This window comes from Drosophila gunungcola, assembly GCF_025200985.1.
Source record: "Drosophila gunungcola strain Sukarami chromosome 2R unlocalized genomic scaffold, Dgunungcola_SK_2 000004F, whole genome shotgun sequence".
NCBI lineage: Eukaryota > Metazoa > Arthropoda > Insecta > Diptera > Drosophilidae > Drosophila > Drosophila gunungcola.
The window spans coordinates 3,487,282-3,511,743 of NW_026453167.1; the positions used below are offsets into that span (position 1 = coordinate 3,487,282).

The following is a 24,462-nucleotide window of genomic DNA, read 5'->3' on the forward strand; positions in this document are numbered from 1 at the left end:
AGTACCAAATTTAGAGCTGAAATATTTTAGCTTATTCATAATTAAACAAAGTTAAAAACAATAAATAAAATTGTAACGAACATATTCTGAAAACAGCTGAAATGCAATCGAGAAATAATCGCAAATAAATCTGGCCACACTTCCGCGCAACATCTGGCAACGCTCCGTGCGTGGATTAATGGCGTGCCACTCCACATAAACGCTCCTCAGTTTTACCAATTTTAACAACATACATTTTAACAACATACGCGCCGCAAAACAACGCCAACGGGCGAAAATGTGTAAATAGCTTGTCACCGCGATTCCTTCCACAGTGCAGCAATTTCCAGGAGCGTGCGTTTGGAGCGCAGATCGAGAGCAGCGGTTCGCAAAATTGCCAAAATTTGTGCCGCCGCCTGCCCGTAGTGTAAAGTAAGATTGCAAATGCCAAAAACTGCGTCGTTCACTTGCCGAAAACATTGAGAAACGGCAGAGCAAACAGTTTTAATTTTGGAGCTTTGTATTTTGTTGTTTGTGAAGCAAAATAACTGCAATATTCGCCAGTGTGCGGCTGCAAGTGTGTGTGCGTGTGTGTGGGGCTGCGTGCGTGACTGTGTGCGTGATGCCACCCTCCGATTTTCCAATGTTATTTTGAGGGTCGCGTACATTAGTTGTTGTTATTACGCGCATTGATGCACCTGCCACTGAATCCTTGGAATACTAGCTTGCAGGTAGCTTTTTTTGGCCGGTGAGGATGACGGACATAGTGTACCCCACTGGATGTCGGCCGCTGGTCGAGGATTTGGGCACGGATGAGCTGATACGTCGCCTCAAGGTGAGTTATTCTAAGCCCCGCTCTTTAAAAACCTTTTAACTATGGATAAATCTCTTGGCCAGACCCTCGCCAATGTACTGCAGACCATGGACCAGGACGACAATCTCTACCAGCAGTACATTCCCTTGGCACTCCACCTACTGGACGACTTCTTTATGCAGCACAGTTCCCGCGATGTCCAGCTCTTAATCGCTTGCTGCGTGGCAGATGTCCTGCGCGTTTATGCGCCCGAGGCGCCCTACAAAGAGCAAGATCAAATCAAAACTATATTTAAGTTTTTCATCAAGCAACTGCATGGACTGAAGGATCCCCGTGATCCCTCCTTCAAGCGTTATTTCTATCTGCTGGAGAATCTGGCCTTTGTCAAGTCGTTTAACATGTGCTTCGAGCTGGAGGACTGCCAGGAGATCTTCCAGGAGCTATTTAGCACCATCTTCAAGATTGTCAAGTGAGCTGAGCTTGTCCTGAAGCATAAAACACTTTTAAAAATAATCAAATGATTGATATCTTTGCAGCGACCAGCACAGCGTCAAGGTTACTAACTTTTTTCTAGACGTGCTGAGTCCGTTAATCACAGAAGCAGATAATCTTTCGGTGGAATTGTTGGACCTCATACTGATCAACATTGTGGAGCCGTACAAATCTAACAACAAGTTTGCCTGCCAACTAACCGAACAACTGCTCACCAAAACAGGCGATGCTCTGGAGTCCACCATCAAAATGGTAATAGTTGGTTTGCCTGTGGTTCCCCAGTCTGTTAAAACAAATCTCTGATCAATAGTTCTTCAATCGTGCTTTGGTAATGGATAAACCAAACACTAAACTGTCCATTACAAACAAAATCTACGATATCATCTATGAGCTTAACCGCATCAATGCGGACCTGCTGTGCTCAGTGCTGCCCCAACTGGAGAACAAACTGCTGTCCACAGACGATTCTGAAAGACTAAGTGAGCAATTTAGCAGCATTTTGCTTTATTCACTTATAAGTAAACACATTAATTACGTTTCCACAGAGGCCACCACTCTCCTGGCCCGCATGTTCTCCGAAAAGGACTCACAGCTGTCGAAGAAGTACCAGAACCTGCTGAAAATCTTCTTCGGACGCTTCTGCGACATCACCGAGCCAGTTCGCATCAAGTGCGTCCAGTCGTCCATGCACTTCCTGCTCAACCACCCGATCCTTCAAGCGGACATCACCGAGAAGTTGCGGCTAAGGAACCACGATCTGGACGAGGTTGTTCGCCACGAAGTGGTGATGGCCATTGTGGAGACTGCCAAGCGTGACTTTAGTCTGGTGCTTGAGGCGCCCGAACTCCTGGAGATCGTGCGCGAGCGGACGCTGGACAAGAAGTACAAGATTCGCAGGGACGCGATGAACGGTCTGGCCTACATTTACAAGCGAGCGATCTGCGAACCCAACGACTTGAGTACCGGACTCAAAGTGCGTGTGGACTGGATCAAGAACAAGATACTGCACGGCTACTACAAAGTGGGCTTGGAGGATCGGCTGCTCGTGGAACGCCTGCTCATCACCTGTCTGGTGCCCTACAAACTGGCTCCCGAGGAGCGCATGAAGAAGCTGTACCATCTGCTGGGCGATTTGGATGCCAACGCCACCAAGGCATTCGTGGAGCTGCAGAAGAACCAAATGAAGACCCGCAACACGGTCAGCGATTGGATCAAACTGCACCACTCCAAGGAGTTTACGCCGCGTGTGCTCAGCCAGCTGAGCGCTAAACAGGCAAACATAGCCAAGTGCGTTTCGTAAGAGTCGCTGGCTAAGGGAATAGTAACTAATGCCGTGCCTTTGCAGATTGCTGCCAGATCCCCTGAAAGCGGCCGAGTACCTCACCCAGTTTAGCAACAACCTGCGCAAGGATGCCCAGCTACTGCGCTGCATCAACATTGTCCTGAAGCGAGACGTAAGCTGCCGGGAGTGCGCCGATACGATGGGAGTTCTGCTGAAAAAGCTGGGCGCCCACGTCCACTCGAATCTGTACTACAACACCGTCAAGATGCTGATTGAACGCGTGGCCTCGGTGATGGTCGACAAAGAATCCGTTGGCGTGCTTATTGGGTAAGCCGACTTGCAGGCTACCCTTATCTCAGGCTAAGTCCTCTTATCTTCCTGTTCAGACTCATTGAGCAGTGCATTGAAGGAGGTCCCATGTGCGAGGAGATTGGCATCTCGCCACAGGAAGCGGGCGAGCGCGGACTCAAGCTGTTAAGCGTGAGTTTTTTGATAAAAAAAATGCAAGATAAGGAAGTCCATGTGTTTAAGTTCGCCCTTTACTTGCAGATGCTTTCCTACGTCTTCTCGGCTCACTTTTTCACCGACACTTCGCTGCGTCATTTGATTTCCCTGCTGAGCTACGAGCAAGATTATGTTGCTCCGCTGGTCCTGAAGACTCTCACTCATCTGGGACGGTATCAGCCACTGATCGACGACACCACTCCAGCCATTCTCGAAGAGCTGGCTCCGGTTTGCAAGGATTTTGCGCTAATCGGCACGCCAAAGCAGGCGAAGCATGCGGTGCGTTGTATTTTTGTGAACAGTCAATCGTCCACAGCCACTGATGGAGCAGCGGGTGGAGCCGGGAGCGCTTCCACCACTACCCAGACTGTGCATCCTATTTTCAACGAGATCATCGAGACGCTGCGCCTGAAACTGACGCCAAACTGCGAGCACCAGCGTACGAAGATCGTTACCCTGGGTCACATTGCGTACAACATGCCGCAAGCCTTTCTCACGCCCATTAAGAACATGATTGCGCGTCGGATTGTCAAGGAGCTGCTCATTCAGGAGGTGCCGGCGCAGCGGGACTACGATCTGCCCGAGGAGAGCGACTGGTGTGCCCAAGAGGAGCTGCCGCCGGACACGTTGTGCAAGCTGGACGCGCTGAAGGCCATGGCCCGCTGGTTGCTGGGCCTGCGCACCGATGAGCACGCCGCTCAGAAGACATTCCGCATGCTGGCCGCGTTCGTCAACCAGCGGGGCGACCTCCTCGGCCAGAACCGCCTTTGCGGTGCCGAGAAGTCCTGGCTGCGTCTGGGGGCTGCCTGCGCCATGCTCAAGGTCTGCGAGCAGAAGGGCGTGGGCGATCAGTACAGTGCCGAGCAGTATTTACAGCTCTCCCAGCTGATGGTATGTAGAAACACTTTACTTTTGCTTAACGATAAATGCCTACGTGAAATGGGAATTCCCTTAGGTGGATCCGGTTCCCGAGGTTCGGGAAATCTTTGCTCGCAAACTGCACAAGGGATTGGGCAGAAGTCTGCCGAGGAATTGCCTGCCCCTGGACTTTATGGGCTTGTATGTGCTGGCTGGTCTGGAGACTGACAGAAAGTGAGTTTTTTAGTTGGCCAGCGAAAGCTCTTGAATAAGTAACGATAAACTATTTCAACAGATTACAAGACCTTGTCCGTCACTATACGGAAACGGATGTAAACAAGCGTCGGGAATATCTCAAGACTGTGGCCATGACATGTAAGCAATAACCCACTTATTTTATTTTCTATCTTAACAATCCTAAAATTGTATTGCAGCTCCCGACAGCTCAACGGAGTCACAATCACTGCACATTCTACCTGACTATATGCTGGCCTTCGCCATCCCCGTGCTGGTCCACGATCCCCGCTTCACGAATCACGAGGACTACGTCCAGCTGCGCAAAATGGAGAAGTGCCTGCGCTTCGTGCTGGAGCCCCTCATGGCCAAACGGGAATCGTTTGTCCACAGCTTCTACAAGCAGCTGCTGCAGCTGATAAAGCACCGCGAGTTCAGTCAGGGCTCGGACAAGCGCGACAACTATGTATGCCTCTAAATCGTTAGCCTGTTTGGCCCCCTCTAAACGTATATATATATGTATTTTTTCGGTTATCAGAAAATGTGGGCGCTCTGCGATCTCGCCATGTACATTATCGACTCAAAATTCAGCCCATTTGATGCCAACACGAGCACATTCTCCATGCCGCTGGCCCTGCCAGAAATGTATTATAAGCAGCCTGCCGCTGCGAATTTCCAAAACAACGAGGTCTATATACCGCTGGACGTGTATACGTTGGGAGTCAAGTCCACGAGTAAACCCGCCACGACGGCCATGACAACGTCGCGAGCGGCAGCAGCTTCAAAGAGACCGGCGGAACCATCGATCCTGGATGATGACAATCCGCAGGTGAGTGGGAGATTGAAAATATGTTAATCAGAAGCTTATTGGTATTAAATCGATTTCAGGAAAACAACCTGTTCGACAATATACGAGCGGCTGACACCACAGAGCCAATGGCCAAAAGAACGCGTGCGGGAGCCTCTTCAGCCAAATCATAAGGGCTGTAGGAGCAGCATGAAGCTGGATCGATCGCATACTTGTTAGTTTAGTTACGGTTAGTCTAGGCGCCTAAGTTAACTAAATATTTAAGACGTAGGGGAACTACAATAGCTGTTAAACCGACACTACCTAATACCTACACCACGCTGATCATACTTAAACCCCCAAAATTCGGATTGTTCAATTTTGCATCCCGGTTGTACCATATTCAATTTGTGAGATAGACCAAAAACACAAAGCTCAGATAATGTGTCGTATAATCTGTTAAACACTTCAATGTAAAAGTAATTATTTATCAGTTTTTAGATGTTTTACACTGTTTTTTTTTTAAGGTGTCCTATTCTTTTATTTTTTAACCCTTAGTTGTAGACCTCAATGAATATCGAATAATTTAAGGAAAGTATATCGCGCATTAGTTGAAGTACGGAGTAAAGAAATGAAAACGTAAACAGAGCCTTATTAAGAAATTAAAATAAACTTTTCTATGATCGCAGTTAACTTTTAGTTAATATAAAAATACATCATTCATAACACATAAACATACCGCATTAGAATCGACAAGAATGCATTGAAAATGCATTGAAAAAGAAAACTTATAATGTTGTACGGATTGGATCGAAAACAAAACAAAGATAAAGATAAAATGAATACACACACATTTAACATTAAAAAATGTACATTTAACTATTATTACTGTTTTTCAATTACAAATAAACATATGATTATTATTTAAATGTTTCAAATTAATTATACATTTCTATTTCTGGGGAAGAATAAAATATCTACATGAAATTTAAAACTTTTTAAAAGTTATAATTTGGTAAATAATGCTTGCAATTATTATTATTTCTTTAATTGTGTTTTATATTGCTGTTGGATATATGGAGATGAAATCATGTTTTTGGTTAAAAAAATATTTATAAAATGCTTTGCAGAAAGTTGGGAAATAAATCGAACAAATCGAATTTTTTCCTAAAAAAAGTGATTTGGTTGAATTACAAAAGCATGACCAAGCGCTATAGTAAGGGTTAAAGAATATGTATCGAACTATCGATAAGCAACTTTCGATAGTTCATGGTGCAACGAATGTATCTTTTCCCACCACTATTTCCAATTGCATTTTCGGCGTTGTTTTTCTTGTGGGGGTGTGACGTATTATGTTGTTGTTTTTGTAGTTTTGTAAAGTAAATCAACAATTGTTTTCAATAATACAAAGTGAATAGTGCTGCCGGGGGGCCATTTAAACAAAGAAGTCCATTTCAAAACAAAACTTTGACCGGCAAATCAACAAAATGCAGGTGGAAACAAACGCTAATGGCTGTGACGTCACGGTTCGCGAGCAGCAGAAAAGCAACAAAACCAATGGGATTTTCTCGACGGCAGTCAGAAGCTCAAAAACCGGAGAACAGAACGCACGGATATATACCTCCACGCCGAAGACCTCCCATCATCCAAAACTTCAGCAGTACGTGGGCGTGCCGAAACCCACGGAAAAGGGGCGAGTGGGTGTGGCAACCGCCTTCGATCCGCTGATCAAAAAAGTGGCCCTTCTCTTTGGCATTCTCATCATTGGCTACAAAAGCGTCATTTTAACCAGTAAGTGGGTTAAGTTGTGGGTCCTATTGGATTTCTATTTATTTATATACCCCCTGCAATACGCGGGGGTGGGTAATTCAAGGTTGCAATTGTCGGCGATGACGACGTCTTCGCTCGTTTTGTTTATATTTGTTTTTCGTTTATAAATAGTTAAAGTTCGTGTGATCTCATAGCTGGTGGTGTTTATTCTCTGTTCCCCCTGCAATAACCACCCAAATAGCGAATAAGTCTATATAGAGAACGTTAGATTGTTTGTTGCGCATTTAGCCTCATTTGCATACGTTTTATACCTGAAATATACAGGCTAGAGAGTGATTAGTTGCTTCATCTTTTGAGCAGAGAGTGATTAGTTAGTTAATTGTTTGCCCTATGGTGATTAAGTATTTCTCTTTGTTGGGCTTAACGGTATTTAGTACTAGGGTTTTCGTCACGCGACACATACATAAATACATACAAGTAAGGCGGTACCGCTAGAAAGACCAGGAAAATAACGAATTTTACAATTCTGACGATTCAGCAATCTAGCCGTGAATTTGCTGCAGGTTATGCATTAGGGTGGCTCAAAAACACCAATTATAAATGTAACAACAAAGTTCACTTTTATTTCCAAAACATTAAAAAGTCAAAGATTAAGAATGTTTATACGAGCATTTTTCACTTGCTAACTTTTTTTTAAGTTTTATAGTCATTTTTCTAATGTTAATTTTGTTTTTTTGTTAAATAATTAATTTGTAATTCGTTTTAGAAAATTATCTATTGCAAAATTAGTTTAGTTTACAAGCTATTGCAGTTCTATATGTGTTTATATTTATATTTTTGACACATTACTAACTCATCGGACAAAATGCTTAGATCTACTCATAGATAACATTTCTAGTTAGTAAATTCGACCCACCCTATTTATAAACCTTATTTTTTTGACGTGTTTATCGGGCCAAGACTGATAACACGGAAATCAATAGAACGACCCTCAAACTGAGATACTAACGAGTTCTCTGTGTTCTCTTTGCAGTGCCGTACATCAGTGGCGATTCCATCCAGGTGCTGAGCTACCAGGTGCAGAGTCGGTGGAACGAGACCTTGGTGTGGGCCACCAGTCACCAGCTGGGCTCCCGGCTGAGCCCCCTTCTGTGTGGGCTCTTGGTGGCCGCATTCGCTTACGGAATTGTGTACTTGGACAGCGCGGTGCCCGGCGTCAATCCGCCCTCGCCCTTCTCGCCGCGTTCCAAGAAGCGGTAAGCTTCCGAGGTCTGACCTTTTATTATTAAATACTCATATTGTCTTTTCTTAATTTGCAGTTTCCGTGAGGAGAAGACCGCCTCGCTGCACTTGGGCTATTTGTGTGCCCTCTTCTGCGGATTTCTGGTCACGGTCTTCATGTACTTTGATTTGTACTCGTAAAACCTCTTCCTTCCATTTAGACAAATAAGCTCACCAGTATTAGAATTCAGTCGCCTACTTTGGAATTTGTATTTATTGTAGTCCTCGTAACTGTGCAATGCTCCTGGAGAGAATCGTGAAGGGGTATTTTGAAGCTAACTTAGTTCCTAGGTACATTAACTTTAAGTTACTTACTTACACTCTATAAATTATTCAAGTTATCAAAACTATAAAAGTACAAAATGGAACATTTCGCTGTAGATTTTAGGCTAGACCAGAGGAGTTTACATATTTATACCGTTTAGAGAAAATATTATCGCCTGGCCTAACAATCACGAGAAAACTGTATATGGAAATACCTTACTGAAATATAAGTTACTTATGCACATTGTTTTGCATCAGAATATACGTTGTCACATTTTCTATGCGCATAAATTGTTTCTGCCAGTCGATATCGCTTACCTGGGCGATCTTGAACGTTTGCAAGCGGTTGTCGCCAATAAATTGGCCCACGAGATGAACAAAGCAGCCTGTTAATGGGTCAGAGATGGATTTAAATATTGGATCAAACAATCTTTTTACCTTACCTGGGTTCCACGATTTTAAATCACTTTCAAAGTCATGGTAGATACCCTGCAGAATGGGTCCCGAATTTTCGTTTCGCACAAGCAGAGTATGCTCTCCTCGTTTGCCTTCAATAATGCGCAGAAGTTTACCTGAAATTTTATTAATTGTAATCGAAATTATTAAATTTAAAAATCGTAGCTAAATAATTATATAATAATAAGTCTTGTAGCTTAAATTATATGGTATGATTTTAAGAATTAAGCTCAGGCAGAAAAAATATTTGTTAAATAAATCCTAAAAACTAAAGGTGAAGCTTGTTTTTTTAAATCTTTGTAAATAGTGTTGTTGAAAAAAAAACTATAAATTAACATAGTCAAACCCACCGTATACATTCCAAATGGCATTTATATCGGGATAGGTTTTATGAGTCTTAAGACAAAAATCGACCCGACCAACCAAGCTAATTAAATTTCGACCTGGCTTGGACATTGGACAACTTGGCAACCCTTTTGGTTCTTCCTTTTTGGCGTTGAGCTCGCAACTGGACTTTTGCAGGGTTTTCGGAGCTGGAACGTAGACAAATTCCTGCTTTGGCCGCATTTTAGGCATTTCCTCGACAAAACCATCGTACTTCAATTTATTGTCCTTCTGGCAGACACTTAATTTGGTTTGTCGCAATTGGCTGTTATTTTTGCGAACAAGTTGAGCGGCCGTTGGAAAGCTGAGATTCAATTGGGAGGCATTGTTGGCCAGTTGATTCTTGAACTTGGCCTGGCTGTTGACCAGAGGGGTTCGAGGTTTGCCTGGTGTGAGATATACATTTGTTAATTATTTAAAAATACTTTATTTCTTTATATTACCTTTGGCGAACATTTTGGCGCTAACGGTTCTGTTCCAATCAAAGTGACCGTTGCCACTCCTTTTAAATAATACAATTAAATACCAACAACTAATTATACTAACCAAATGCAGTGTTGGTCAATGCTTGCCTGTTTTTCTTTCCTTTCGCACACTGTCGCCTGCTGTCCACGCGAGAGTTTTATATTTTTATTTTTACATGCCTATTTGTTGATTTTTTGGGCTTTTAGTGGACCGCGTTTAACTGCCAGCCAGCCATGAGCACAATTTTGGAGAAAATCTCGGCCATCGAGTCGGAGGTGAGTGGGTTCATAGAGCACCAGTCGATTGTATTGAAACTAACCTGTCTTGCCTCCACCTTCCCCCGCGGATTCCCCCTGGATTCCTCTTAATTCCCCGGGTTTTTTCTTGGATAATATCGGTTTTCTAGATGGCCCGCACCCAGAAGAACAAGGCCACCTCTGCGCATTTGGGTTTACTTAAGGCGAAGCTGGCCAAGCTGCGACGCGAGCTGATTTCCCCGAAAGGAGGCGGCGGCGGAACCGGCGAAGGTGGGTTCTTTACCCTAATTAATATCAAATCACTAACAAATCAATAATTCCAGCTGGTTTTGAGGTTGCCAAGACCGGAGATGCCCGAGTGGGTTTCGTGGGCTTTCCCTCCGTGGGTAAGTCCACATTACTCTCCAACTTGGCAGGCGTTTACTCCGAGGTGGCGGCCTATGAGTTCACAACTTTGACCACTGTGCCGGGATGCATTAAGTACAAGGGCGCCAAGATCCAGCTCCTCGATCTGCCCGGAATCATTGAGGGCGCCAAGGATGGCAAGGGTCGTGGTCGTCAGGTGATAGCCGTGGCGCGCACCTGTAACCTCATCTTCATGGTTCTGGATTGCCTGAAACCGCTGGGTCACAAAAAGTTACTCGAGCACGAGTTGGAGGGCTTTGGCATCCGGCTGAACAAGAAGCCGCCAAATATCTACTACAAGCGGAAGGACAAGGGCGGCATCAATCTGAACAGCATGGTTGCCCAATCCGAATTGGATTCGGATCTGGTGAAGACCATTCTGTCCGAGTACAAGATACACAATGCGGATATTACGCTGCGATACGATGCCACCAGCGACGATCTGATCGACGTGATCGAGGGCAACCGCATATACATACCCTGCATCTATCTGCTGAACAAGATCGATCAGATCTCAATCGAGGAGCTGGACGTCATCTACAAGATCCCGCACTGCGTGCCCATTTCGGCGCACCACCACTGGAACTTTGACGATCTGCTGGAGCTGATGTGGGAGTACCTGCGACTGCAGCGCATCTACACCAAGCCCAAGGGCCAGCTGCCCGACTACAATTCACCCGTGGTGCTGCACAATGAGCGCACCAGCATCGAGGACTTTTGCAACAAGCTGCATCGCTCCATCGCCAAGGAGTTTAAATAGTGAGTGCGGTTTGCTATCCAATTAACACGATATATGACATTTTTATCCCCTTTTAGTGCGCTGGTTTGGGGCTCATCCGTGAAGCATCAGCCGCAGAAAGTGGGCATCGAACACGTTCTCAACGACGAGGATGTTGTCCAGATTGTGAAAAAGGTCTAGACTCTGTGCAACGATTACACTTTAATAATTTGATGGCATTTTTATTGAAAAATAAAAACGAATGTGCTTTAAATCTGTTCTCTTCTGTATGATTTTAGTTGAAGAAAAGTTTTGCTCTAAAATATTTGAAATACAATATTTTTAGACAAAGAAACTAACCAATTCTTTAAAGCAGTCACAACCTGAATGAGTTTGACTTATTTTGAGAGAATCAATTATTTTATTGATAATAACAGGATATTTAAAAATTTGAAGGTTTTAAAATATATATTTTAAATATTCCCGCCATCAAGTTCACAAAAAACAGCTAGATTTGGCGGGAATTTAAAGCTACACTGTTAGCACTGTCAGTCCTGAATTCGCTTACCAACACTGAACTAGAGTGCACGCTGTTTTGTTTGGATTTGGATTTGCTTTAAGTAATTACTAAACAATAGGAATGGTGGAGCTGAAGATGGGCGATCACAATGTGGAGGCCACCGCCTGGGAGCCCGGCGACAGCAAGGACTGGTCGATGCCTATCAAGCCGCTGGCGGAGAAGTGGAAGCTGGTGCCGGCATTCCTGCAGGTGAAGGGTTTGGTGAAGCAGCACATCGACTCCTTCAACCACTTCATCAACGTGGACATCAAGAAGATCGTGAAGGCCAACGAGCTGGTCACGAGTGGAGCGGATCCGCTGTTCTACCTGAAGTACCTGGACGTGCGGGTGGGCAAGCCGGACATTGACGAGGGTTTCAACATCACCAAGGCGACCACGCCGCACGAATGCCGCCTGCGGGACACTACGTACTCCGCTCCCATCACCGTGGACATCGAGTACACGCGGGGCACGCAGCGCATCAAGCGGAACAACCTGCTCATCGGCCGGATGCCCCTCATGCTGCGCTGCTCCAATTGCGCCTTAACCGGGAAATCCGAGTTTGAGCTATCCAAACTGAACGAGTGTCCCCTAGATCCCGGTGGCTACTTTGTGGTCCGCGGCCAGGAGAAAGTCATTCTGATCCAGGAGCAGCTATCCTGGAACAAAATGCTCACCGAGGACTTCAACGGGGTGGTACAGTGCCAGGTCACCTCCTCCACGCACGAAAAGAAGTCTCGCACTCTGGTGCTGAGCAAGCATGGAAAGTACTACCTGAAACACAACTCCATGACGGACGACATACCCATTGTGGTGATCTTCAAGGCCCTGGGCGTGGTCTCCGACCAGGAAATCCAGTCGCTTATTGGCATAGACAGCAAGTCGCAGAACAGGTTTGGCGCCTCCCTGCTGGATGCCTTTAATCTCAAGGTCTTCACGCAGCAAAGGGCCTTGGAGTATATGGGTAAGTTTCTCTGCCGTACTTCATAAAATCCTTTTCCCAACACCTCCTTCATTTAGGCTCCAAGCTGGTGGTCAAGCGCTTTCAAAGTGCCACCACAAAGACGCCTTCGGAAGAGGCGCGCGAGCTGCTGTTGACCACCATACTGGCTCACGTGCCTGTGGACAACTTCAACTTCCAGATGAAGGCCATTTATGTGTCCATGATGGTGCGTCGCGTCATGGCCGCCGAGCTGGACAAAACCCTCTTCGACGATCGCGACTACTATGGCAACAAACGATTGGAGCTGGCTGGTTCCTTGCTCTCCATGATGTTCGAGGATCTGTTCAAGCGCATGAACTGGGAGCTGAAGACCATTGCCGACAAGAATATACCCAAGGTGAAGGCGGCCCAGTTCGATGTGGTGAAGCACATGAGGGCGGCGCAAATCACCGCGGGATTGGAGTCCGCCATAAGTTCTGGAAACTGGACCATCAAGCGATTTAAGATGGAAAGAGCTGGTGTGACGCAGGTGCTGTCCCGCCTGAGTTATATATCCGCCCTGGGCATGATGACCCGTGTGAACTCGCAGTTTGAGAAGACGCGCAAGGTGTCCGGTCCGCGTTCATTGCAGCCCAGTCAGTGGGGCATGCTGTGTCCCTCGGACACGCCCGAAGGCGAGGCTTGTGGTCTGGTGAAGAATCTGGCCCTCATGACGCACATTACCACCGAGGTGGAGGAGCGACCTGTAATGATTGTGGCCTTTAACGCTGGCGTGGAGGATATACGGGAAGTGAGCGGCAATCCCATCAATAATCCGAATGTCTTTCTGGTCTTCATCAATGGTAATGTCCTGGGACTCACCCTGAATCACAAGCACCTGGTGCGGAACCTTCGCTACATGCGCAGAAAGGGTCGCATGGGCAGCTACGTGTCCGTGCACACATCCTACACCCAGCGATGCATCTACATACATACGGATGGCGGCCGTTTGTGTCGACCGTACGTAATCGTGGAGAATCGTCGTCCGCTGGTGAAGCAACATCACCTGGACGAACTCAACAGGGGCATTCGCAAGTTCGACGACTTCCTCTTGGACGGACTAATCGAGTATCTGGATGTGAACGAGGAGAACGATTCGTTTATCGCCTGGAACGAAGAGCAAATCGAGGAGCGCACTACGCACCTGGAAATCGAACCCTTCACTTTGCTGGGAGTCTGTGCGGGTTTGGTGCCCTATCCGCATCACAACCAGAGTCCCAGGAACACCTACCAGTGTGCTATGGGCAAACAGGCGATGGGAATGATTGGCTACAACCAGAAGAACCGCATCGACTCGCTGATGTACAACCTGGTGTATCCGCACGCTCCCATGGTCAAATCAAAGACCATTGAGCTGACAAATTTTGACAAATTGCCGGCGGGTCAGAATGCCACGGTGGCCGTGATGAGTTACTCAGGATACGACATCGAAGATGCTCTGATCCTGAACAAGGCATCAATAGATCGTGGCTATGGACGCTGCCTGGTCTACAAGAACTCCAAGTGCACGGTGAAACGCTATGCTAATCAGACCTTCGACAGGATCATGGGTCCAGTGAAGGATGCCCTCACCAACAAGGTGATTTTCAAGCACGACGTCCTGGACACCGATGGCATTGTGGCTCCTGGCGAGCAGGTTCAGAACAAGCAGATCATGATCAACAAGGAGATGCCGGCGGTGACTTCGATGAATCCGCTGCAGGGTCAATCTCCGCAGGTTCCCTACACCGCTGTGCCGATTAGCTACAAAGGACCAGAGCCAAGCTACATTGAGCGCGTGATGGTCTCTGCCAATGCCGAGGAGGACTTCCTGATCAAGATCCTGCTGCGCCAGACGCGAATTCCCGAGATCGGGGACAAGTTCAGCTCGCGGCATGGCCAGAAAGGAGTGACCGGTTTGATTGTTGAACAGGAGGACATGCCCTTCAATGACTATGGCATCTGCCCGGATATGATTATGAACCCCCATGGTTTCCCCTCTCGCATGACGGTGGGCAAAACCCTAGAGCTGCTCGGCGGCAAGGCTGGCCTGTTGGAGGGCAAGTTCCACTATGGCACAGCCTTTGGGGGCTCCAAGGTGGAGGACATCCAGGCGGAGCTGGAACGGCATGGCTTCAACTACGTGGGCAAGGACTTCTTCTACTCGGGCATTACTGGATCGCCGTTGGAGGCGTACATCTACTCGGGACCCGTGTACTACCAGAAGCTGAAGCACATGGTGCAGGACAAGATGCACGCCCGTGCCCGCGGACCCAAGGCGGTGCTCACCCGCCAGCCAACGCAGGGCAGGAGTCGCGAGGGCGGATTGCGACTGGGCGAAATGGAGCGGGACTGCCTCATCTCCTACGGCGCCAGCATGCTGATCATGGAGCGTCTGATGATCTCCTCGGATGCCTTTGAAGTGGATGTCTGCCGGACCTGCGGCAGGCTGGCCTACTGCTCCTGGTGTCATTTCTGCCAGTCGTCGGCCCATGTCTCCAAGATATCCATGCCGTATGCCTGCAAATTGCTCTTCCAGGAGCTAACCAGCATGAATGTGGTGCCCAAGATGATTTTGGAGAACTATTAATGAGATTGTTTTGCCTGAAACCGAATAAAATGTTTGTTTTTATGTAAGTTCTTTAAAAGTTTATTGCCATTCAACTTGGTTCCATCCACAATTTGCTGAAATATTTCGGTTCAACGCAATTAAGTACGAATTCTACATATTCATAGGCAACCACTAGCAAGTCGCAAATGTCAAAGTGAAGAGGTTCAAACGAAGTCAGCGGAAGAAAATCCCTCTTAAATTTTATCGAGGTCCTGTTAACGAGGCAGCTTTTATTTTGCCGAGTTCTGTGAGCTTACAGGACTTCTAAGCTGTAACAAAAAGGACTAAGCTTCTGTTTTATCGCGCCTGTTATCCCTTTTTAAAGGCGCGCAGGATAATTAGTTGTGTCTGTTTTTGTTTGGCGACAGCTTTAGGCCTAATTTACAAAGTCTGTGCCGGCCAAAAACGATTTATAAGCACAAGCTGGCTGTTGAGCATGGCATTCGTTTATTGAATTTAACCCTTGTTAACTCTTTTGTTTTATTTTATTTAATTAATTATTGAAGAGAGAGGAAGTATGTGACAAATATAACCAGGCAATGGCTATGTTTAATCCTATCCAAAGCCTGATTAAAACCCATTCATTACCAAGTAACACAAATTAAACGACATATTGTGGAACTGCTCCTTGGCGACACATGAGGTTAAGGCGGGCAAACAATATTGCCGGGCGTTGATTTATTGGCTTCCCTCGGAATATTGCCTAGTGAATGGTGCCCCGTGAGGCAATTACCTGTCACCTGGCTTCGAGTGAAGCCTCAACCCAGATTCCGTCCGCTGTGTCAACGTCTCCGTGGTCAATGCACTGCGTTGCATGCACGTGACCTGCGAACTGTTGGCTGCAGCCACCCACCCACACGAGCCAATGTCCTTGTGCGTCCTTTCGAGTGACCTGTGCTTAAAATAGTCCCTCCCGTTCCTCCCCCCGCTGCTCCTTTTGTTGGATCCGTAGTCGCTGTATGCAGTGCAATGACAGCAAACGGGGCAAACTGCCAGCAGCAGAAGGAGCATCTGAGGAACCGATGGCGCGCACAAGGATGACAATTTAAGGTTGTCCCCATCTCCTCCGATCCCCCACGCTTATAAACCCACCTCCCTTCCGGGCTATTCAGTTCCGTTCTACATAGAGAAAAATATGGGAAATTTGCATATTACGCATATTAAATGTTAAAATTCTGTGATAAATAAATCGTTAGGTAAATAATAATATTTAGTAGATAGTCAGACTGTCTGGAATTTTATTTAGATTTTATAATCTGGAGGAACTGACTAATAAAAAGGGGTTTTGTAATGATATTAAAGTATATTCAATTGCTGGTTCATGTTTTAGCCTCAACCTAGAAAGGTAAACAACAAAAATATGATAACAAAATATAATTATTTGTAATAAACAAAAATAAAGTTGCCTTACCATTATAAAAACAAAACTTGTAATGATATACTTGCAGATTTTTCCCGTGCATCAACTTAGCTCAACTCAATACGGGGCCACCTTCCGGCTTCGGCTTGCCTTTCATGTATTTTGGCCATTTGTCAAAAGTCTGCTTTTTGCTCTTCTTTATCTGGACGGTTCGTTGATGTGTGCATAGCAATAGATGTATATAGATTTAAATGGGTGTTGGCCACTTGAGCAAAAAGTTAAGCGTTGTCTAACTGCTCTTTTGGGCGGCTTCCAAAAGGGGAAAGGACACTCACTGGATTGACAACACCGGATATCGTTGTGCTGACAAGACTCCACCGGATTCAATGGACCAAATAAAATCCTATGCACCTTCCGATTGAAATGGAGATTAGTGCGAGGCTTAGACCTGCACATTTTCCCATTAAAGGCCAGTAAACTTAGCAGCCAGAATTATTCTAGCAAACTCATTTGTATTTTCTAGAGCCTTGGCTACACGAAAATGTTAGCAACATAATCAGCAGAGAGGAATCTCTTTAAAGTGCTTATATCGCTCTTTTGTAAGCTACCAAATTTTATTTTGAGTTTTTTAACTTTTATTGTAAGAATAAGTCATATTCACAAAATAAAAATAAATTTTAATTAAATTATTTAATTAAGTTCAATTATTAAAAACAGGGACCATCTTTTTACGATTTTACCAAAAGAGTTTAAAAAGAACTAAGTGGTTCCTGGTTCTAACTATAGATTTACCCAAATGATTTTTTTATTAAAGGTTTTTAAGAAGAAATATTATGAAAGTATTCAAGCTTTCTACTTTTATAAAATACAATAGTAAAAATCTTTTATGTTTACTTGTAGATTTTGTATTTGTATATATTGTATTATTCTTTTATAAATTTAAATTCAAAATTATTTAATCGAACATTTAACCCATAAATAGATTTTGAATATTATCTGATAAGAGAACATTTACTTTAACATTCAACTGTTAGGATAACAGTTGGCTTACAGTAGTGGGGCATGCAATGGGGGAGCATTGGGCATTGGGGAGCTTATAAAAGCAAGTGCTCGATGGCAGCACGCTCATTTTAAAACCGGCGCTCTTCGAAAGCTCCACTGCGGAGCCGAGAAAATATATTTAATTCCCATTTCAAGTGCAGGAATTTCAAGTTTGTTTGTTTAAATTCAGAGTGCAAGTGAGACATTTCTAACAAAAAACATTCAGAAACGAAGAAAATTACCAAAACCAATGAAATGTTGAGCAACTAAGGCTGGATTCTAAGTGCATAGCTAGAGTGAATTAACAATTTAGTTGAAACAAACAAAGCCATGGAGAGTGCACCGAATTCAGGCGACTCCAAAAAGCCTTTCAAAGTGAGTTTATGTTCTGTGTAATTAAAAAATCCTAAAGGCCAACATGCAAACCAAGAGGTTTTAAGCATGCATTATTTTCCTGCCATGCCCTTTTTGGGCGTTGTTGTTTTAGCTTTTGTTGTTGCTGGCCGCGTGCTGCGTTCGTTTTTTTTTTTGTTCTTTATGGAAACTGGGTTGAACTTCAAGTTGCTCTGAGTGTAAGCAAAGAGAAATTGTCGAAGAGCGCCAAAAGCTCAAAATAAAGAGAGCAGCGAAAGCTCAGTTAATGCCCATTACTGCATACAATTTTACTTTGCAAAAACCTCTTACTTTCTTTGCATTTACTTTGTGTTGTCCCTTTTTTTTGTATTTTTCTGTCTGCTTTTATTTCTATTTGTCTGGCTTTGTTTTTTGATTTTTGATTCGAGTATTGGGAATTGTTTGCTTTTGGCATTTGTTTTACGTGTCTGCTGGGCCTTTGTTCCCCAACTAATTTGTTTATCTGCCGCTTAAACAGCACAAAGCTGTTTAAAGGATTTACAGGATTTTAAAAATACGCTTAAAGTGGATGCAGTTGATAACTCAAATAAGACCGAAAAACCACAACCTTCTTAAATAGTTTCTGAAACACGGAAATCCCATTTCTGGGAAACACATTGCTCCACTTAGCCTTAAAAATCCTATGGAATATCCATTAAAATGTTTCTGCTTATTAAACGAATTAATTCAAAAACCACCAAACAGAAATCGGCTTAAAAGCTGTCAAATGCCTCGACAGCCATGAAAATGCCATTAAAAAGGGAAAACTTTTCATCCCGACATGTCGCTGTAATTAGCCAAAAGCCACGCCTACACCCCAGCTCACGCCCACGTCCACGCCAAGCGTTTTGTTAATAATTTATTAAACAATTTACATAATGCCAGAACATAGTTGAAAAGCAATTTAAAGTTGTCGCCTAATTTCCCCAGCGACTCGAAAATCAGCGGCCTACGCCCATCAAAAATTTAAGAGTCCTGCGACTTGTGGATCCTGCTCGGTCTAAGATGCAGATGAATAGAGTCCCTGGCACGTATCCTTCGGCTTATTTTGAATGGTGGATCCAGACGACGGAGGTCGTTGCACGTGAGTGTTGTCCAGGACCCTGGGGTCCTCATGGCAAGCAGCTTGAGTGAGTCGTGATTTAAAAGCCATCATTTCGCAGCTGCTTTTCAAATCGTTTCAAATCGGTTTGGCATACAGTTGGTCGTCCACAAAACAAAATATTAGTTAAATCAGGCACCTAAAACGTATTTTACTGGTTAAATTTTTGTTTTTATGTCAAGAAGACTATAATTTTAGCTAGAAGGGCTAACCTTTTTAAATGACATTTTAACATTCCTATTAGTATGGTATTTTGTAGTATAGTGCGTTTTTAAATCGAGTATTTCTGTTTAGCATAAAAAAGTTTCTATTAAAGATTTTTGCGACATGCTAAGAAACACATCTGTTTATGACATTGATAGGACTAATCAACTGCCATGCCTTTTTATTTGATAGAGGTATAATTGTGGGGTAACAAAATAAACTGATAATTGAATTGCAACCCGCCAGCAAAAACGACAGCGCTTTCGGGGAAAATCTACTAATGCGAACAACTAAAACTTCTGACAAGTTTCCGAACAAAAACTATGCTTTTGTTTTTGATGCTACCGCGTCTCCCACTTGTCTGATGCTTCAGTAGTTCGCCAAAGTTTTCATTGTTGCAAAGTTTTTTCCGCTTCACCCCCCGTTCCACTAGAATATGATATGATTAATATTTGGCGCTGGCCAAGCACAAAAGTTTTCTGGCTTTAAGCATTCATAAGATAATTTAATGACGACCTCTGTGGTGCCTGGAGAGAATGGCAAGAAAAAGTAAGTTTCATATTCGAAATGCAAACTAGAGTGCAATTTCATTTAGTCACGGCGTTTTCAATTATTTATGAAGGACCTCAAGGAGTTGCACGTTGCCAGTCGGCGTTTCGGGGCTATAAATTCCGGGAGCAGTGCATTCATGCCGGTGGCTCCTTTAGCATCCATCTCCTGGCTCCTAGATGGCTATCTGCCCCTTTTGGCCAGGTCTAATTTATGTTTCGTTTAACCTTAGTGCTGAGGCATCATTTAACATCGCATGCAAGTTTAATAGAGCCTGGCAAAGCCTTCGTCCTTGCACACAGAGCACACAACACAGAACACAGCACTCACTTATGCCATTCGCGCAAGACCAAGAAGCGAAAAATGCTGACAGGCATAGCTTGTCACAAAAAATAGGAAAGTAAAAAGTAGAAAGTAAAGGGAATTGGAGGGAAGTACGACAAATATTTGCGTCGCAGCCGGACGAGTGCATGTCAAACTGCGCTCGAGATGGAGATACAAAAATGCAAATAGATCTCGGAATTCCCATTTGAATTATTCACAATCCAACATTGTGGGTTCTGCTTGAAGGTGACATCTCTCCCGGGGATAAATATACCAGTCCATAAATCTCAATTAGAGCAAATGGACATTTGACAGCAGGACATGACGTTGGCGCAAATATTCCGCTCATTTATTCATTGTGATTTTTCGGGGAATGGAAAACAATCTGGCTCAAATCGTAGTTGTTTATGATTTATTTAGCAAATTGTTTTGTTTTCCTTTTCTTTTTTGTATAATAGAATTTTTAAAGACTGATTTTAAAGACTGATTAATATAAATTAAGAAACCATAACAATGAAAATGTACTATTGAAAGCTGAAAAAGTATAAGTTATGAAAAGCAAGTGAAAGAATTTTGAGTTTAGTTAGTTTCGTTTCGACATTTAGATCACGTTACTTGTCCAAAAAAAAGGGTTCATCCCAAAGAAAATTTACAACTCTTACCATTTCCATTTCATTATTTTTGTGTTTTTATTTTGGGTGCCGACGATGTGAATATTTTATTAGAGACACAGTTGCTTCGCCTCTGACATTAATTTATTATTCATTTGATAAGCGGGGCCATGTGTAACAGTTACTGCTGTTACTGTTTCCGTAGTTGTAAACGTGTAATGGTTTATTATTCCCTTTCTCCGCCACGGCTCTTGTTTTACGGCCAGGTCAAGGACGTAACACGCAACATCAAGAAGGCTGTCTGCGCCTCCAGTCTGGAGGAGATTCGCAGCAAGGTGGCCGAGAAGTTCGAGAAGTGCGACCACCTGCCCACCATCCACCTGGACTCCGATGGTACGGAGATCGACGACGAGGAGTACTTCCGCACCCTTGACGAGAACACGGAACTGGTTGCCGTCTTCCCCGGCGAACACTGGATCGATGTGAGTTGCACTGGCAAAAAAATATCACTCCAATTGGATACTTTCATAACCTTTCAGTGGCTTGTTAAGTTAATAATATTAATATTTTCAATGTCCAATACTTATTAAAAGAATAATTATTTAACAGCTATATATAAAATTAATAACTTAAACATAAATACGGATATTTGTTTTTCATTTCTTAAAAAAGTTGAGTTGTTTGTATTTCAATGAAATTATTTATTATTTATTATTTATACAACTTATATATTTTGTTTGTTTTTTCTTTGTTCCGATGCTTAGTCATTGTGTAACTTTCTTTTCTCCAAGTGAAAGCCACTTAATTGGATAACTCATTTTATTTGTCCCTCCTTTAATCTGTCATAATGACTAATTGCATTATGGGATGCTGCGAAAGAGCATCGTGACCAAGGAACCGTAGCCGTAGATAGATTAAATTAAATGCCACTCTGCACTCTGTTTATAGCCCACGCACTACGTGACCATAACCACTCCGCATGGCAGTGATGTGGGAACCGGAAACGGAGATCCTGCCGCCGGAGGCGAGGGCGACACCACCGATGCCAACAACTCGGAGTCGGCTCGCATCCGCCAGTTGGTGGGTCAGCTGCAGAACAACCTCTGCAACGTGTCCGTGATGAACGACGCCGACCTGGACTCGCTGTCCAACATGGATCCCAATTCGCTGGTGGACATCACGGGCAAAGAGTTTATGGAGCAGCTCAAGGATGCGGGAAGGTGAGTAAATATTTCAAAGAGCTATAAATAACACATATATAGGTCATTCAAGTTAGAATTGCTCTATTAACGATGATTCTAAAATAAGCATGTTTAAGAAGTAAATCTAAATTTGGCTTTGTTACGACAGACTTTTTCCAAATCATTGATTTTTAGTCACCAAGTTTAATATTCATTATTAAAATAAATGTATTAAAAAGGCCGTATTTTTTAAATTGGCCACATGTTTTAGTATATCTAGGAAAGGGAATAAGCAATATTTCTAAAAATTATCTATGAATTATTTTGTATCCGTATTAAATATCGTACAATAAGAGAAATGGGTTTCAGATTATAAGCTACGATTTTAAAATCAATGTTCGTATGCTATGATCTTGCGATTAGCCCAATTTTATACAAAACTAAAATGATTACTTTGGACTACCCATACACTTAGATTTAGATAATTCCTTGATTTTAGGGAAAATTGTTTGATTTAAGGAAAATTAGACCTAACAAAATCGTTAAAGTTGAGCCTATCAGGAAAATAAAAGAAAGTATGACCTACATATTTAACATGTTACATGCCTTAGTTTATTTCAAGAGGATTTTTTTTAAGGTAAATCAAGGAATTTTGACAACAATCCATTTCCCTTTTGATTTTTTATCACCAATAACTCATTGGTTAACCCTTTCATGCCCGAATTAAATAAAATTTAAAAGAAAATGTAACCTGCAGGCAACAGTGGGCATAAAAGGGTTTATATACTTATATTCCTTATACTAACTATTATTTTTCTCCCATTAGACCGCTTTGTGCCAAGCGCAATGCGGAAGATCGTTTGAATCTGCTGAAGCTCCTGAAGGCTGGAGCCATTTTCTGCTCGGAACGCTATCCGGAGGATGCGGAGGCCATCGACCGGGAGATCGGACGCCAGCTGAACGAGGCGGAGAGCGGACAGATGAGCACCACCGCGGCCAGCAACACCCGCACCATCGAGGTGGTGCAGTGCGACAATCAGAACACGACGATAACGATTACGGTGGGCGAGGCCACTTCCACTTGCTCCGCCGCCAACGGCATCGCCAACGGATCCTCCGCAGCCGAGGCGGCGGCCAACGAGGCCAATGCCAATCCGAGTAGGAATCCAAATGCCAACGGAGACATCTGACTGCCCATCTTGGGCAGCCTCAGGTGAAGTCTGCCGGCAGAGGATTAGAGGGAGGATGAGAGGAGGTGAAAATCTTAAGCGAGATCCAGGAGGATATACCGAGGATATATACAGTCCTGCAACATGGGGTTAACATACATCGTATTTGTAGCATGTAATTAGGCAATGCGAAATCAGCGAACGAAACGAAGACAAAATCAAGCGAGAACAAAGTCACGGAGAATATGCTTCATAGTATCTAAGAGCAAATGAAAGTTAACGAACAATACACGTACTAGAATTAAACACCAAAGCGAACGAGTTCACACAGATTTGAAGAGTCTTTTAGCAATCACAGTCAGAGGAAACGTATTTAACCATATATACACAAGCCACATAAATAATAATCAAAGGTTAGCGAAATAAGTATTATATTGGAGGTAGAACCCCAGGCGTAGGCAAAACCATCAAAAATAAAACCAGAGTGAACCCGAGTAGAGCCTGAATTCGGATGGATATGGAATATAGCAAAACTGTTGATTTGCTTGCCGTGGAAATTGTGTTACGAGTAGTAGATAGAATGGAAACGCACATCAAAAATTGTTTTTAGACCAATGCCATTGTGAATGTCATTTGTTAAAGGCTAATTGAGACTGACTGTATTTATGTGTAATAGGTTTTTTCGTGGCTTGAGGCAGGTTTTGGACAGTACAGATCAGATCAGATCAGATCAGATCAGATCAGATCAGATGGAAGCTTCCAGCGCTGCCCTGTCCTTTCCCCTCTCTCCCCGCCCCCGAATCTATAGCCAAATGAATTTAAGCAAAACATTGTTAGCAAATTAAACAATAAAAGAACACAATAACGGAAATTGCAATTGCCCAATTAAAGTTGGTAACTGTCTACAATTCGAATAAGCAATAAGGGAAACCGTTAACGAAAACGCAAAAAAAAAAAACAAAATGCAAACAGAAAACAATTATTAAATATAGTGAAACGCATACAGCAAATACAAGAAAACCAACCCCGAGGCAAAATATATACACGAAACCAATTAATAATAAATACATGAATATTAAAGCAAAGTTGATTGAGGTAACTTGGCTCGGCGAACGGGGCGTATGCGCAACATACAAAGTGTGTGCAACAGGGCGTATGGAATGCAATACTACTACTCTTCCGCTGGCAAAAGAGAATCGTGTTCGGTTTCCTTGTTCTGAGAGCAAGAGAGTGGGAGTCCTGCCATCTAATTGCATTACTCGACACCATTCTCTTCTGCATTCAACTTCCTTCGTGACGTCACGTCGCCATGACGTCTGCAGGTCCTGGCTAACTGATTGCGATGCGATGCGGTGCCCTACTAACACAGTTCAAAGCTCCCGGGTGACCCAAATTCATGACGACAGCACCAACACAGCAGCGCCCCCTTTTCTTGTGGGCGTGGCCC

General features: G+C 43.8%; 6 protein-coding genes and 1 long non-coding RNA gene across 8 annotated transcripts; 5 read left to right on the plus strand and 2 right to left on the minus strand.

Moving 5' to 3' along the window:
• The first annotated feature begins 144 nt into the window (after window positions 1–144).
• On the plus strand, window positions 145–5,892 carry LOC128254224 (sister chromatid cohesion protein PDS5 homolog A). Its single transcript, XM_052983120.1, has 14 exons — window positions 145–411; window positions 704–814; window positions 877–1,262; window positions 1,330–1,537; window positions 1,596–1,764; window positions 1,831–2,572; window positions 2,631–2,894; window positions 2,954–3,047; window positions 3,117–3,962; window positions 4,027–4,163; window positions 4,225–4,304; window positions 4,364–4,629; window positions 4,702–4,992; window positions 5,052–5,892. Exons 2-14 carry the CDS (start codon window positions 734–736, stop codon window positions 5,142–5,144), a joined length of 3,657 nt encoding a protein of 1,218 aa, XP_052839080.1. The 5' UTR covers window positions 145–411; window positions 704–733; the 3' UTR covers window positions 5,145–5,892.
• Window positions 5,893–6,250: 358 nt separating this feature from the next.
• LOC128254231 (uncharacterized) lies at window positions 6,251–8,527 on the plus strand. Its single transcript, XM_052983132.1, has 3 exons — window positions 6,251–6,741; window positions 7,754–7,976; window positions 8,040–8,527. Exons 1-3 carry the CDS (start codon window positions 6,438–6,440, stop codon window positions 8,140–8,142), a joined length of 630 nt encoding a protein of 209 aa, XP_052839092.1. The 5' UTR covers window positions 6,251–6,437; the 3' UTR covers window positions 8,143–8,527.
• LOC128254233 (uncharacterized) lies at window positions 8,492–9,684 on the minus strand. The gene is made up of 4 exons (XM_052983136.1): window positions 9,549–9,684; window positions 9,072–9,491; window positions 8,709–8,837; window positions 8,492–8,651 (listed from the first exon to the last, which is right to left on the minus strand). Exons 1-4 carry the CDS (start codon window positions 9,559–9,561, stop codon window positions 8,497–8,499), a joined length of 717 nt encoding a protein of 238 aa, XP_052839096.1. The 5' UTR covers window positions 9,562–9,684; the 3' UTR covers window positions 8,492–8,496.
• Window positions 9,676–11,224, plus strand: LOC128254227 (GTP-binding protein 128up). Its single transcript, XM_052983124.1, has 4 exons — window positions 9,676–9,845; window positions 9,977–10,097; window positions 10,151–10,991; window positions 11,049–11,224. Exons 1-4 carry the CDS (start codon window positions 9,804–9,806, stop codon window positions 11,149–11,151), a joined length of 1,107 nt encoding a protein of 368 aa, XP_052839084.1. The 5' UTR covers window positions 9,676–9,803; the 3' UTR covers window positions 11,152–11,224.
• A 278-nt stretch (window positions 11,225–11,502) lies between these two features.
• Window positions 11,503–16,783, plus strand: LOC128254225 (DNA-directed RNA polymerase III subunit RPC2). Of its 2 annotated transcripts, XM_052983122.1 has the most exons (3): window positions 11,503–12,473; window positions 12,530–15,103; window positions 16,530–16,783. In XM_052983122.1, exons 1-2 carry the CDS (start codon window positions 11,591–11,593, stop codon window positions 15,058–15,060), a joined length of 3,414 nt encoding a protein of 1,137 aa, XP_052839082.1. In that variant the 5' UTR covers window positions 11,503–11,590; the 3' UTR covers window positions 15,061–15,103; window positions 16,530–16,783. The 2 variants fall into 2 exon arrangements, with proteins under 2 accessions (XP_052839082.1, XP_052839081.1); XM_052983121.1 differs by lacking the exon at window positions 16,530–16,783 and having other exon boundaries at window positions 12,530–16,104.
• On the minus strand, window positions 16,317–16,913 carry LOC128254234 (uncharacterized). Its single transcript, XR_008267529.1, has 3 exons — window positions 16,777–16,913; window positions 16,493–16,643; window positions 16,317–16,418 (listed from the first exon to the last, which is right to left on the minus strand). It is a non-coding gene; the product is annotated as an uncharacterized LOC128254234 (long non-coding RNA).
• Window positions 16,914–17,555: 642 nt separating this feature from the next.
• On the plus strand, window positions 17,556–23,517 carry LOC128254229 (DNA fragmentation factor subunit alpha). The gene is made up of 4 exons (XM_052983130.1): window positions 17,556–17,857; window positions 20,932–21,147; window positions 21,614–21,885; window positions 22,673–23,517. Exons 1-4 carry the CDS (start codon window positions 17,813–17,815, stop codon window positions 23,034–23,036), a joined length of 897 nt encoding a protein of 298 aa, XP_052839090.1. The 5' UTR covers window positions 17,556–17,812; the 3' UTR covers window positions 23,037–23,517.
• The last annotated feature ends 945 nt before the right edge of the window (window positions 23,518–24,462 follow it).

Coding starts and splice junctions, on each gene's coding strand:
- LOC128254224 (XM_052983120.1), top strand. CDS start 734: ATGACGGACATAGTGTACCCCACTGGATGTCGGCCGCTGGTCGAGGAT. Junction 1,765..1,830: donor AGACGATTCTGAAAGACTAA/GTGAGCAATTTA, acceptor ACGTTTCCACAG/AGGCCACCACTCTCCTGGCC. Junction 4,993..5,051: donor TGGATGATGACAATCCGCAG/GTGAGTGGGAGA, acceptor AATCGATTTCAG/GAAAACAACCTGTTCGACAA.
- LOC128254231 (XM_052983132.1), top strand. CDS start 6,438: ATGCAGGTGGAAACAAACGCTAATGGCTGTGACGTCACGGTTCGCGAG. Junction 6,742..7,753: donor CAAAAGCGTCATTTTAACCA/GTAAGTGGGTTA, acceptor TTCTCTTTGCAG/TGCCGTACATCAGTGGCGAT. Junction 7,977..8,039: donor TCGCCGCGTTCCAAGAAGCG/GTAAGCTTCCGA, acceptor CTTAATTTGCAG/TTTCCGTGAGGAGAAGACCG.
- LOC128254233 (XM_052983136.1), bottom strand. Junction 8,838..9,071: donor TGCCATTTGGAATGTATACG/GTGGGTTTGACT, acceptor ATAAAATTTCAG/GTAAACTTCTGCGCATTATT. Junction 8,652..8,708: donor TTTAAAATCGTGGAACCCAG/GTAAGGTAAAAA, acceptor ACCCATTAACAG/GCTGCTTTGTTCATCTCGTG.
- LOC128254227 (XM_052983124.1), top strand. CDS start 9,804: ATGAGCACAATTTTGGAGAAAATCTCGGCCATCGAGTCGGAG. Junction 9,846..9,976: donor TCTCGGCCATCGAGTCGGAG/GTGAGTGGGTTC, acceptor TCGGTTTTCTAG/ATGGCCCGCACCCAGAAGAA. Junction 10,992..11,048: donor ATCGCCAAGGAGTTTAAATA/GTGAGTGCGGTT, acceptor ATCCCCTTTTAG/TGCGCTGGTTTGGGGCTCAT.
- LOC128254225 (XM_052983122.1), top strand. CDS start 11,591: ATGGTGGAGCTGAAGATGGGCGATCACAATGTGGAGGCCACCGCCTGG. Junction 12,474..12,529: donor AAGGGCCTTGGAGTATATGG/GTAAGTTTCTCT, acceptor TCCTTCATTTAG/GCTCCAAGCTGGTGGTCAAG.
- LOC128254229 (XM_052983130.1), top strand. CDS start 17,813: ATGGAGAGTGCACCGAATTCAGGCGACTCCAAAAAGCCTTTCAAA. Junction 21,148..21,613: donor CCGGCGAACACTGGATCGAT/GTGAGTTGCACT, acceptor CTCTGTTTATAG/CCCACGCACTACGTGACCAT. Junction 21,886..22,672: donor CAGCTCAAGGATGCGGGAAG/GTGAGTAAATAT, acceptor TTCTCCCATTAG/ACCGCTTTGTGCCAAGCGCA.